Source organism: Eleutherodactylus coqui, chromosome 6, assembly GCF_035609145.1.
Source record: "Eleutherodactylus coqui strain aEleCoq1 chromosome 6, aEleCoq1.hap1, whole genome shotgun sequence".
Lineage (NCBI taxonomy): Eukaryota > Metazoa > Chordata > Amphibia > Anura > Eleutherodactylidae > Eleutherodactylus > Eleutherodactylus coqui.
This window is the reverse complement of record NC_089842.1, coordinates 39,791,052-39,803,317: the sequence shown is the minus strand read 5'-3', so window position 1 is coordinate 39,803,317 and position 12,266 is coordinate 39,791,052. Positions and strand designations below refer to the sequence as shown.

The 12,266-nt window shown below is 48.0% G+C and overlaps 1 protein-coding gene across 2 annotated transcripts in view; it reads left to right on the top strand.

The window, feature by feature from the left end:
* Positions 1 to 6,275: 6,275 nt before the first annotated feature.
* The window catches only part of CHEK1 (checkpoint kinase 1), a 31,042-nt gene continuing 25,051 nt past the window's right edge, over positions 6,276 to 12,266 (top strand). Inside the window, exons 1-3 of one of the 2 annotated variants that reach the window (XM_066606636.1) lie at positions 6,276 to 6,370; positions 7,621 to 7,695; positions 10,998 to 11,221. In XM_066606636.1, the coding sequence (XP_066462733.1) occupies positions 7,631 to 7,695; positions 10,998 to 11,221 (289 nt within the window). In that variant the 5' untranslated portion in view covers positions 6,276 to 6,370; positions 7,621 to 7,630. The remainder of the gene's footprint in view (positions 6,371 to 7,620; positions 7,696 to 10,997; positions 11,222 to 12,266) is intronic. The other variant, XM_066606637.1, reaches the window with a different exon arrangement.

The following is a 12,266-nucleotide window of genomic DNA, read 5'->3' as shown; positions in this document are numbered from 1 at the left end:
TGGGGCTAAATTCCGAGAATTAGCCCCGCCCCGTCTCCTTTCATTGCAAATAGTGCAGAGGGGCGGAGAGGAGGCAGAGAGGGAGCGGGAGTTCAGTTCCTGCTCCTGGCTCTTCCATCCTCTTCCCCCCCCCCCCCACCTCCTGCAAATGAGGACACCGTATATCGGCTCGGCGTGAAAACCGAGCCGATATACGGTCGTCTGAATCCACCCTGAAGCTGAACCCACACGGGCAGCAGTGAATAATTAAAGCAGCACGTAGTGTCTTATATACTAATGATGCATATTATATATACACAGTATCCATCAGGTAGACCTAGAAGCCATATAGCCATCTTTGTCCCGGCCAATGGTTTATGGTGGTAATAGGCTGGCCATAACCAGAATACAACAGACCATGGACACTGCTCAGACCAAACATATCTTTAATAGGTCAAGGGTGTAAAGTTCTAGACTGGACTGGGGTCGGTTTTGGGCTATAGTTCTTTTTAATATATTTATTAATTAGAAGACTTGCATAGTAAAATATCAATATTTGTAGATGCTACAAAACTATGTAAAATAATTAAGACGAGATATAATAATTAACACACAGATTGCAGTTGCAAGAGGATCTGTATAAGTTGGGGGCAGGAAAGTGTACAATGAGGTTAACACTGATGAATGTAATGTTCTGCACATGGGCAAGGAAATACATGTCACCATTACACACTAAATGGGGAACACTGACAAGAAAAAGGACTTGGGGGTTTTAGTTAACTCTAAACTTTAACTGGAGCAACCAGTGTCAGGCAGCTGCTGCCAAGGGAAATAGGATCATGGTGTGCATTAAAAAAGGCCTAGGGCACATGATGAGAACATTGGTCTTCCTCTTTACAAGTCACTAGTCAGACCACACATGGAACATTGTGGACAGTTTGGGGCAGGGGTACTCAAGAATGACATATCAGAGCTTCAGCGGGTACAAAGGCGGGCAACTAAAGTAATAAATGGTATGGGCAGACTACAATACCCAGAGAGGTTATCAAAATTCGGGTTACTTATTTTAGAGAAAGCCGGCTGAGGGGCGACCTGATAACTATATATAATATATCAGGGGACAATACAGAGATCTCTCCCATCATCTATTTATACCCAGGACTGTGTCTGTAACAAGGAGGCGCCCTCTACATCTAGAGGAAAGAAGGTTTCTTCAACATACAAGGGGGTTCTTTACTGTAAGAGCAGTGAGACTATGGAGCTCTCTGCCTGAGGACGTGGTGATGGTGAACTCAATGGAAGAGTACAAAAGAGGCCTGGATGCGTTTCTTGAGCAATACAATATTATATGATATAATCATTATTAACTTCAGAAGGGTCGGTGATCCGGGGATTATTCTGAATGCCAGATCGGAGTTGGGAAGGAATTTTTTTTCTTTAAATGGGGGGAAGATTTGCTTCTGCCTCATTGGAATTTTTTTGCCTTCCTCTGGATCAACATTGGAGGGGAAATAGGCCGAACTACATGGACATATGTGGGTTTTTTTTTTACCTTACATGCTATGTTACACTGACAAGACACTGCTCTTTTTTTTCTTTTTGTGCATTAAATTGGCCATACACATTAGATGTAGATCAGCTAAACCCACCAATATTGGTGCAATCAGTTGACCATCTAAGGCAGTATTTCCCAACTCCAGTCCTCAGCGCCCTCCAACAGGTCGTTTTCAGGATATCCTATACTAAGAACACCTATGGCAATGTCTGAGGCCCTGATGATAATTATCACTCCAGTATATCTAAATCCACTAGTGTTACCTTGGTTATTTCTTTCTGTCTGACACTCCCAGCCACTTTTTCTTCACATGGTCATGTCATCTCAATTCTGCTCAGTTCAGATCTGCTTGGGGTGATGTGTTCCTTTTCTAGTCAAATTCTTGACTAGTGTCATATTAATTTTTGTTCAAAAAGGTTTAACATTTTTACATATATAGCTGCGTGGACACTATTTAAATTGACTTTTTAAATTAACCATTAGCAGGGCTTAATTTTGGAGTAGGGCTTATATTTCAAGCATCCTCAAAGAGCCTGAAAAATCATTTTGCATCCTCAAAAATTCTGGAAAATCATGCTATGTCTTATTTTCAGGGTATGTCTTATTTTCAGAGAAACAGGGTATTACATGAGCCGTATCATAGAAACTGCTTAGAGCAATATACAGACTCTACTGTCACAGTTACCAATGATTATCTCACAGCTCTTGTCACACAGTTATAATAGTGGCGATCACAGTTCTTCCTGACTGTATACCTAAGGACGGTAGCTTATTTAGGTTTATATAGAAGGCAATGATAATTAAACTCTTTCCCAATAGGCAGAAATTGTATAGTCTCAGCTAATGCTGTGCTGATGCATCATGGGATTGATGTGGAAGTAAAAAATCTGACTAACCAGATGGTGCTTGATAAGCATCAGACAGGAGGATGCACCAAATAGAAGTGGCTGGAATTACACAGAGGAAACTTCCAGAGTGTGACAGGTAATCAGGTGAGGGAATCGAGGACAGAAAAATGTGTTTTTGCTGGAGTGGCCCTTTAAGAACACATGTATGCTCAGTTGAGTAGAATGTACATGTGTATGAATTAATTAATTTAATGCAAATTGCTATAATAATGCATTTATTGATTGATAGTAATGAGAATTTAGGGGGAGTAGCTCATTGGTCCCGTTTCCATTGACTTTACCCCGAATGGTGACCAACGTCTGAATTCTAAACCCAACACTGGACAAATGGCACAATGGCTTGCCATTGGAGCAACACCAACGGGTTTGGTACCAGCATGATGCCCGTTCCACTTAGTTCCCAGAGGGATGCATGTCGGTGGCTCGTAGCGCGGTTTGGACCCTGCTAGGTTGGACGCAGGTTACCATGTTCCCCAGATTTGACCTCTCTGGATTCCTTCCTGTGGGGTCACCTTAAAGCAGCGGTCTACAATGGATGCCAAGCAGCATCTCATCATGTGAGATGAAGACGAGCGGCCTGTGAAATGGTGACCCCAAAAAGATGCTATATGATGCCCGTTCTGCCATGCTCAACCATTGGACATCTTTGTATGGCCGCTGAGAATGATCGCTTTGAACATTTTCTGCAAGATGGTAAAGCTCACTTCTTTTTGTTCAAGCCCTACATTTATCTTCATCCTTCAAGGCTCATTCGCGCGAGGGTATATTCGCCACGTATTTACAGACGCTTTTTTTTGCACATGTAATTACTGTAAATAGAACCTATTGATTTTAATAGGTTCATTCACCTTTGTGAATTTTAGCGGCATATTTTGGTTAAAAAAAGCGGCATGTCCTATTTTTGTACGTATTTATGCGCTAAAATTCCATATTAAGTGTGCGGAAATATGCTCTGCAAAAACGCACGCACTTGGGTATATTTAACTTTTAGGCCGCCTTCACACGGGCGACACCGCATCGCTGCGAGAAAATCGCAGCGATGTTGCATCGCTGCTATTTTCTCGCACCAATACCGCAATTTTGTAGCGCTACAAAGTCACATGTAATGCTACAAAATCGTGCGACTTTGTAGCATCACATGCGAGGATTTTCGGGGGGGGGGGGGGGGGGGCGCTAGAAATATAAGCCCTACCCCATAAATAAGCTGTAACTAAAGGAGAAAAAAAAAGTATACATCACCTCTTCCTCGCTGTCCGGGGCGCCGCCGCAGCTTCACCCCAGGTCCTGGCACTGATCATCTTCTTGAAAAATCCCTGGCTGCTGGAAGCGCTGGCTGTGATTGGCTGACACTGCCATTGCTGTGATTGGCTGTCAGCAAATCACAGCCAGCGCTTCCAGGAGGCGGGGATTTTTGATTACCCGTCCAAAAGAGAAGATGATCAGTGCTGGGACCTGGGGAGAAGCTGTGGCCAGGCTGACAGCTCGTCTAAGGTGATGTATGTGTGTTTTTGGTTTTTTTCCCGGCAGTTAGGGCTTAGATTATAGCTTTGACAGTAGCATTTGCAACTGTCAAAGTTGCATCGCATGCAAACCGCGTTTTCGTGCGATGTGATGCAACAGAGAGGAAGGCTCCATAGGGAAACATGGGCTACAAAACCTCACGTGTCGCAGGCCTATCGCCGGACCTGCGAGGTTTGTGTGTCGTTTTGCAGCATGCTACAAAACATCTCGTGTGAAGTAACCCATAGGAAAGCATGGGCTTCTCATACATGCGATTTGTAGCCTTGCTACAAAATCGCGCGACTTTGTCGCCCGTGTGAAGGAGGCCTTAATGCACCTTTTCAGGCTGCATTCGCATCGGTGAGCGTGATATCTCGCTTGCTGACATGCACGTTTCATGCTCATATGTGGGTTTTTCATTCAAAAATGCCTCCTATTGCTTCTGTGACATTCCATTCTTCAGGCACGTGTTTCAGCGCATCAGAGGATCGCAAGTGCTTCCCATTAATTTATTTTCAATGAATTGTATTGGTAGTTTTAATATCCACATACAAGTGTATTCGCAGTTGCGGACTTCACTATTGATAAGAAAGGATAGACTATACATTCTTAGACTGGGTTCACACAATCAAATGGTGGGAGTTCGATGGGTGACAGAGGGAGCACCCTCCCTCTGTCACCCTTTTACATGCTGCAGTTGCATTGACTGCAGAATGTTAAGGGTTAAACAGTGGAGATTGGAGGTTTCCCCAGTCCCCACTGTTTGAGCAAGTGGCAGGCTATTATCCTACAGCTGAGCACCCACTTACCCTGGCACGGGAGACCTGTGCTGGGCTTCTGAAGCAGCGCTACTTAAAGGTGATAGTATCAGAAAAAGACCCCTTAAGACTGCAATCACCAGGCGTATGGGCGTTGGTTAAGGAGTTAGGCATGGCCGCAACGGAATATTGCTAGCAATGTTCTGCCGCAGGGCAGGAGGGGGAGCACTAAAAGGTCTCCACGCTGAGCCCATATTAATAATAAACTCACCGTGGAGAATTGCAGCAAATCGCTATGCTTCTCCGCTTGTGCGCAGTAGGCTGCGGTTTCCATAGTTATCCTATGGAAAGCGTGTCATACGAGCTTTCCGTGCGATTCATCACCGTGGATCTCGCAATGACACCTGGCCCGTGGACAGCCAGCCTTAAGCAGGGCAGATTCTGTGTAAACAAACCCTGGAAGGAGGAATTTAACCCCGTGAGTGCTGCCTTTACACAGGGTGCCAGATATCGCAGTAATGCATATCAAACAACACATAATGCAAATAAAATGTATGCCCGGCCCTCTGAAGACGACAACTTTGTGCGCGATACCAAACGTACACCATGAGAATCTCGGAGTCCTGTCCCAGCGCACTTCGGCTGCCGCTCCCTGGACACTGCAAGTACCAAGATTGGGGAGGTAAGATGTTGGGAAACAATTGGGTGAAGCGATGTAAAGGTAAGACATGCCGCGATTTTTTTTTCCCGCACTGGGATTCATATAAATGTGATATTTTCTCGGCCGCGTGAAAACGCCTTAGATAGTTTGAGGAGTCCCAGTGTGTCCGCAGAAATACCTATTCAGACAAAACAAGTTCCCTCCAGTATTGGCCGTGGGGACGCGTGCGACGCTGCTTGTTCCAGCCCGGAAATAACCAACGGAAATCAACTTCCGTTGATTTACTTTGGCGTATTGCGGATTTTGGTTGCATAAATATGCTGCGCAAACACACATAGAAACAACTTGTCATTTTGCTTCCGCGCCCCGTCAGCCCCCTGCCAATATGGCGGAATTGCATTTTTTCCCCCATTTTACTCCACTTTGAAAGTTGTGAGAGTTTTTCAGTACATTGGGGGCTTCATTAAAGCGCACCACTGAAACTTACACCTTGTCCGTAAAAGAACGCACCGCAGACCGATACGACGACGGAGTAATAAAAGTTTGAAAGAGAACGGGGAAAGAAACCAGGGGGAAAAAAAACAACTGCGTTCTCATCATCGGCCGTGAAGAAGCGAGGTCACCGGTTAGAACTATACGACGGTAGTGAGACCACGCCTATCCTCATTCTATCCTTATCCGTTTAGTCGGGGGCGACTCTTGGACATGTTATGGACCCGCGGTTCTGGTTTGTACTGTTGCCTGGTTACAGCTGAGTGATACTCTGTATCCCTGTGCTGCTCCTACACACAGTGACCCGTATACAGCGCACAGAGAACTGAGTCTCTGCTACAGAGCGGCACATTTGTTTATATATGGCAGAGTGTGTCACGTGTTCGGAGCGTCATGACGTTTATGTCACGCCGGCGTGATGACGTACTTTGTTGCCGGGTAGTTTGAAGCTTAATGGGCGGGAAAGCCGGAGCGCTGCTGGGTGCGAAGTACAGCGAGTGATCTGGGAGAACTCAGGGTGAGTGACGGCCGGCCTGCGGCACCGGCGGGGGAGCAGAAGCGGCTGTGTGAGGTGTAGCATGGCACCCAATGGCGCACTCTGTGGTGAAGCGGGCGTGAGCCGGCGGGGCGGTCAGTAATGTGGGCCGCCGGGCTACGGTGTTCTGTCCCTGCAGTAGTGTGAGGTGGGGGGTCAGCGGCATCAGAGGTGAGATACCTGGTATGTGTGGATGTGGTGCTGGGTGGGCAGGGAGATGGGGGATGTTAGGGCTGTCAGCAAGATGAGGTGGCTTATTACCAGTGGTGCTGGCAGTGTGAGGTGGGGGCGCTGAGGGTGGTGTAAGGTGGGGGACTACTGGTGGGGGCGCTGAGGGTGGTGTGAGCTGGGGGGCTACCAGTGGGGGCGCTGTGTGTGGCTGCTGGTCGGGTGAGCTGGGGGGGCTACCCGTGGGGGCGCTGTGTGTGGCTGCTGGTCGGGTGAGCTGGGGGGCTACCCGTGGGGGCGCTGTGTGTGGCTGCTGGTTGGGTGAGCTGGGGGGGCTACCCGTGGGGGCGCTGTGTGTGGCTGCTGGTCGGGTGAGCTGGGGGGGCTACCCGTGGGGGCGCTGTGTGTGGCTGCTGGTCGGGTGAGCTGGGGGGCTACCAGTGGGGGCGCTGTGTGTGGCTGCTGGTCGGGTGAGCTGGGGGGCTACCAGTGGGGGCGCTGTGTGTGGCTGCTGGTCGGGTGAGCTGGGGGGCTACCCGTGGGGGCGCGCTGTGTGTGGCTGCTGGTCGGGTGAGCTGGGGGGCTACCCGCGGGGGGCGCTGTGTGTGGCTGCTGGTCGGGTGAGCTGGGGGGCTACCCGTGGGGGCGCTGTGTGTGGCTGCTGGTCGGGTGAGCTGGGGGGGCTACCCGTGGGGGCGCTGTGTGTGGCTGCTGGTCGGGTGAGCTGGGGGGCTACCAGTGGGGGCGCTGTGTGTGGCTGCTGGTCGGGTGAGCTGGGGGGCTACCAGTGGGGGCGCTGTGTGTGGCTGCTGGTCGGGTGAGCTGGGGGGCTACCAGTGGGGGCGCTGTGTGTGGCTGCTGGTCGGGTGAGCTGGTAGGCTATCCGTGGGGGCGCTGTGTGTGGCTGCTGGTCGGGTGAGCTGGGGGCTACCCATGGGGGCGCTGTGTGTGGCTGCTGGTGGTGTACATACAGTCCCACCACTAGGTGGCATCCCCCGGTGTGGGGTTATCAGGATTGTATAAAGTACTTCTATAGTAATCGGTTTCTCTTTCTCCCCTGACAGCCCGGTAATCATGGCCGTGCCATTCGTTGAAGGCTGGGACTTGGTGCAGACACTTGGAGAAGGAGCCTACGGAGAGTAAGTTTTAGGTGTTGGGGCCCCCAGGAAGCCCCAGCTGGCATGGATACCTCATTATTGTGGCTTTTTGTTCATGATACATTTTTGTCCTTAGTATTGTTTTGCTCTTGTGGCCCCTTAAAGGGAACCGGCCCCCTGCCCAACACAGCAGAGACTAAGTGTAGGTGCCGGAGGTGCCGGGGAGCCAGTTGGTTTATGAATTCTCATACTTGCGCGCTGTTCTCTCCTGAAGTCCGTGCGGGGCATGAAGATCTGACTCCTTTTATAGTCCTGTTGCTTACACTCCCCTGTACAAGTCTATGGGAGAGGGCGTGCGCCGGACTCTAGAAATAGCCAGGGGTTTGTGTGGCGCACGGGATCCGCAGAGTGGGGAAGGGGTGTATATAAAAAAACAAATAAATGACCTGTCTCCCTGTCCCTTCGTTTCACCTTATAGCTCAGTATGTGGTGCTTTAGGCAGGTAACAGGCTTAAAGGGGTTGTCCCGCGCCGAAACTGTTTTTTTTTTTTTTTCAATAGCCCCCCCCCGTTCGGCGCGAGACAAACCCGATGCAGGGGTAAAAAAAAAAACCATCCAGTACTTACCCGAATCCCCGCGCTGCGGCGACTTCTTCCTTACCTTAGTAAGATGGCCGCCGGGATCTTCACCCATGATGCACCGCGGGTCTTCTCCCATGGTGCACCGTGGGCTCTGTGCGCTCCATTGCCGATTCCAGCCTCCTGATTGGCTGGAATCGGCACACGTGACGGGGTGGAGCTACAAGGAGCAGCTCTCCGGCACGAGCGGCCCCATTCAGAAGGGAGAAGACCGGACTGCGCAAGCGCGTCTAATCGGGCGATTAGACGCTGAAATTAGACGGATCCATGGAGACGAGGACGCTAGCAACGGAACAGGTAAGTGAATAACTTCTGTATGGCTCATAATTAATGCACAATGTATATTACAAAGTGCATTAATATGGCCATACAGAAGTGTATAACCCCACTTGCTTTCGCGGGACAACCCCTTTAACATGGTGGATCATTAAGCAAACCTGCATACTGTCCAACACCAGCGACTTCCTGTGCAGCACTGGCGCTCTGCGCCCTGACTCTTGGAACCTGGGAGAAGCTGGCATGCCGTCACCTGGTGGGCATTTTGCGCACGATCACTTAGCCAATAACACTGCAGCAAATTTTTTAAAAATATTCATAACAGAAAGTAAGGTCTCCCTCACACAGGGTGTTTTTAGAAACGCAGCGTTTACTGCAAATTCCACCCGGTTTCAGCAGCGCTGGCATACTTTATGTGCTGAAAACGCAGCCAAGGATGCTGAAAAGAAATAAGCTCTGATTGGCTGAGACAGTCAATGAAGGGCTGTGATTGGTTGTCGGCGCTGGCTCGATGCCCAATCACAGCACTCTATTGCTGGAGGCGGGGTTCTCAAACCTGGCCTACGGCAATAGACTTGTGAGTGCAGGGGAAACCCAGACCAGCGGCCGCGACCCGGACTGCAGCGGCTAGGTGAGTATTACTTTCTTTTCTTTCTCTACCCTAGCTGGGACTAATTTTCGGGGTGAGGGCTTCTATTGCAAGCCCTCCCCCTGAAAATCAGTGAGCGGTTAATGCTGCCAAAAATGTGGCACCAAGTGTTGCCGCGTTTTCAGCAGTGCTGTAACTGCTGCCCATTCATTTCAATGGGCAACGCAGGGCTGAAAACGCCCAAAAATAGAACACGCATCGCTGTCAAGGCGCTGCGTTTTCAGCCCTGTGTGAGCAGCCCCATTGAAATGAATTGGAGTGTTGTACAGCGTTTAGTGCTGGGCTTGAAAGGCAGCGCTAAACGCTGTACAAAACGCCCCGTGTGAGGGAGGCCTAAGTGATATTTTTCAGTAAAATTACAACCTGCTGGTAACGCTGAATACTCGCAGTGCATCTCACCTTCAAGTTATGAACCATTTCCTTTAAGATAACAGTTTGGACGCGCCGTAATATTACCATTCAGCTGTTTTTGGTGGATATTGACGCTTGGATGTTGACTTCTTCTGTAAGAAGCGTTACCTTCCCTCTGTAAGAACCAGCAGTCACTTATCATATTCGGATTGTACTTCCCTTTGTAGCGGTCTTCAATGGCTGAGATGTCTTGTGTGCGGAATACGCAGTGAATAGAACCCATTGACTTCAATGTGTTCGTTCACATGAGTGGATTTTTTCACACAATGTAAAATCAAGTGAAAAAATCCGCAGCATGATCTTGTTGGGGAGTATTACACACTGCAATAAGCATTGAGGTGAATGGGCGGGCACAAATATGCAGTGAGTATGCAGGGAACATGCTGATTTGCACACCATTTCCACTGCCTACGTTCTTTTTTTGCATGCTCAAATATGCAGTGTATTTGTGTACTTAAAAACACGCCAGAGCAGGCAAAAAGCACGAGCGGAAGCAAGTTTTTTTCTTTTTGGTCATGCAAATACTTATCGCATTTGTATAACTAAAATGTGTTTGTCCATGGGAATGAGCCCCAATAGTGACCCCCTGTAGTGGCCTCGGTAGTAATGGTGACCCCTATATAATGCAGGCAGCCGTGATTTGACCACGTGAAAGCTTGCACGGTAAACAAATCGCGGCATGTCCTAGTTCTGTGTGAGCCTAGCAGAGGCCCGCACAGAAACATCACCTCTGACACAACAGCTCTGTGCAAGTGCCTGCTGGGCAGCAGCCGGCACATAGAGCGGAGGTGAGCCACGGGGATCACCGCAGGGGCACGGCTCCCACCCTGCTGCAAGAATTCTTGCATCTGGGGGAGGGGGATTTCATGCTTATTAAGTTTTGTGACTTTTTTTTTTTTCCAAGGGAGTAGAGGGATTGATATCAACTCTGCACAGATCATAGGGCTGAGCGATAAAACATGTCAGCCACTTTACAGGCTACATCAAAGATCCACAGTAAAAAAAAGTGTATTACTGATTTATTGAAAAGTGCCTTTTAAAACCGGAACAGAGAACGCGTTTCAAACCACGCAGAGTTCTTGTTCACCTTGAAATTTTTGCACTGCCAAAATTTTGGTGCAATTTTAGGCTTAAACTTAGACAATCTTAAAATTCAACATATCATTCAGTTATGAAATTGGCGCATTTTAAGAGTGTCTAGTCTGTTTCCACTTTCTAACTTTTAGACCATATTAGTAAATAAGCCCCGCTGTGTACAAATATTGTCGTCATGCACTCTACTGCATGGAGAATTATTACTGCATTTATCTATTAATTCCACCCAATACAAACTGTATCATCATCTAATGCTTCTCAAACTTCCCCCTCAGGGTGCAGCTGGCTGTGAACCGGAAGACGGAGGAGGCAGTGGCGGTGAAGATCGTAGATATGAAACGTGCAACTGACTGCCCAGATAACATAAAGAAAGAAATCTGCATCAATAAGATGCTAAGCCATCTAAACATTGTCAAATTCTATGGACATCGCAAGGAAGGAAATATTCACTATTTGTTCTTGGAGTATTGCCGCGGCGGTGAGCTTTTTGATAGAATAGGTACGTGGCTGCCTTTGTTCTATCCTACCGTGGTGTATTTGTGTTGACGTGCCACTAAGCAGTTTTATACAAACCCAACTTTAAAGGGGTTTTCTGGGCAAAAACTATTAACGACCTACCCTCAAGGTTGGACGGGCATCTTAAGAGTCGAGAGGAAGTGCCCTAGTTGTCTTTGCTCACATTGAAATCAAAGGAGCTTAAGCGGCCATTATACTTCTAGCACTTTTTGCCTCTGACACTGGGGTCGGACGTGGAAGTGTAATAGCTTTTTCATCTCCCACTGATTTCAATAGAAGTGAAATTGGCTAGGGTACTTCCTCTCCTGACAGCTATGACGCACGTCTGACCTACATTGACAGCGGGCCTGACAATCAGGTGATCGCCAGAGATCATAATCAGCGGGGTTCCCCAGCTATTAACTAGGAAAAAAATGTGCAAAAATTCCACCGTTCTTGGGTTTTGTCATTAGTGTTTATAATTAATGAAAAACTTTCTTGCATGGATCATCAGGATTACTGCGATACAAAGTTTGAGTTTTTTTGTTCATCTTTTTTACTAGTTTGGAAACACTAACACATTTTTTAAAGAAAAACAATTGCATTTGCATTGCACATTCTAAGACTACCTACACACAGGTGAGTGCGATATCTGGCTGTGAAACTCGTCCTGATATTGCTTTCGTGAATGCGATTTAACCGCGGATGCAAGGTGTTTTCTGATCCTCTTGCACAAGTTTCACACGCGATAGAGAAACAGAAATGTTTCCCATTGATTTCAATAGGAAACCTCTCATCGCGCGGCATTCGAGAGTCATGCGATGCATTAAAGGTCCCATGAAAGCAATAACCTGGAGCGTGCTCGTATATATGACTCCATTCAAATGAATAGGGTTCACATTTGTGCATCTTGCAATGTACAAATCTCGTGAGTTTCCCGGGTGTGTGAAAGCAGCCCAAGGCCCATAACGTTGTTTTCCAGCATCTATGTGAGGGGTTCTTCTCTTGCAGAAGAAGTGAAGCTTTTATTGGTACCAGTTTGAGGTACA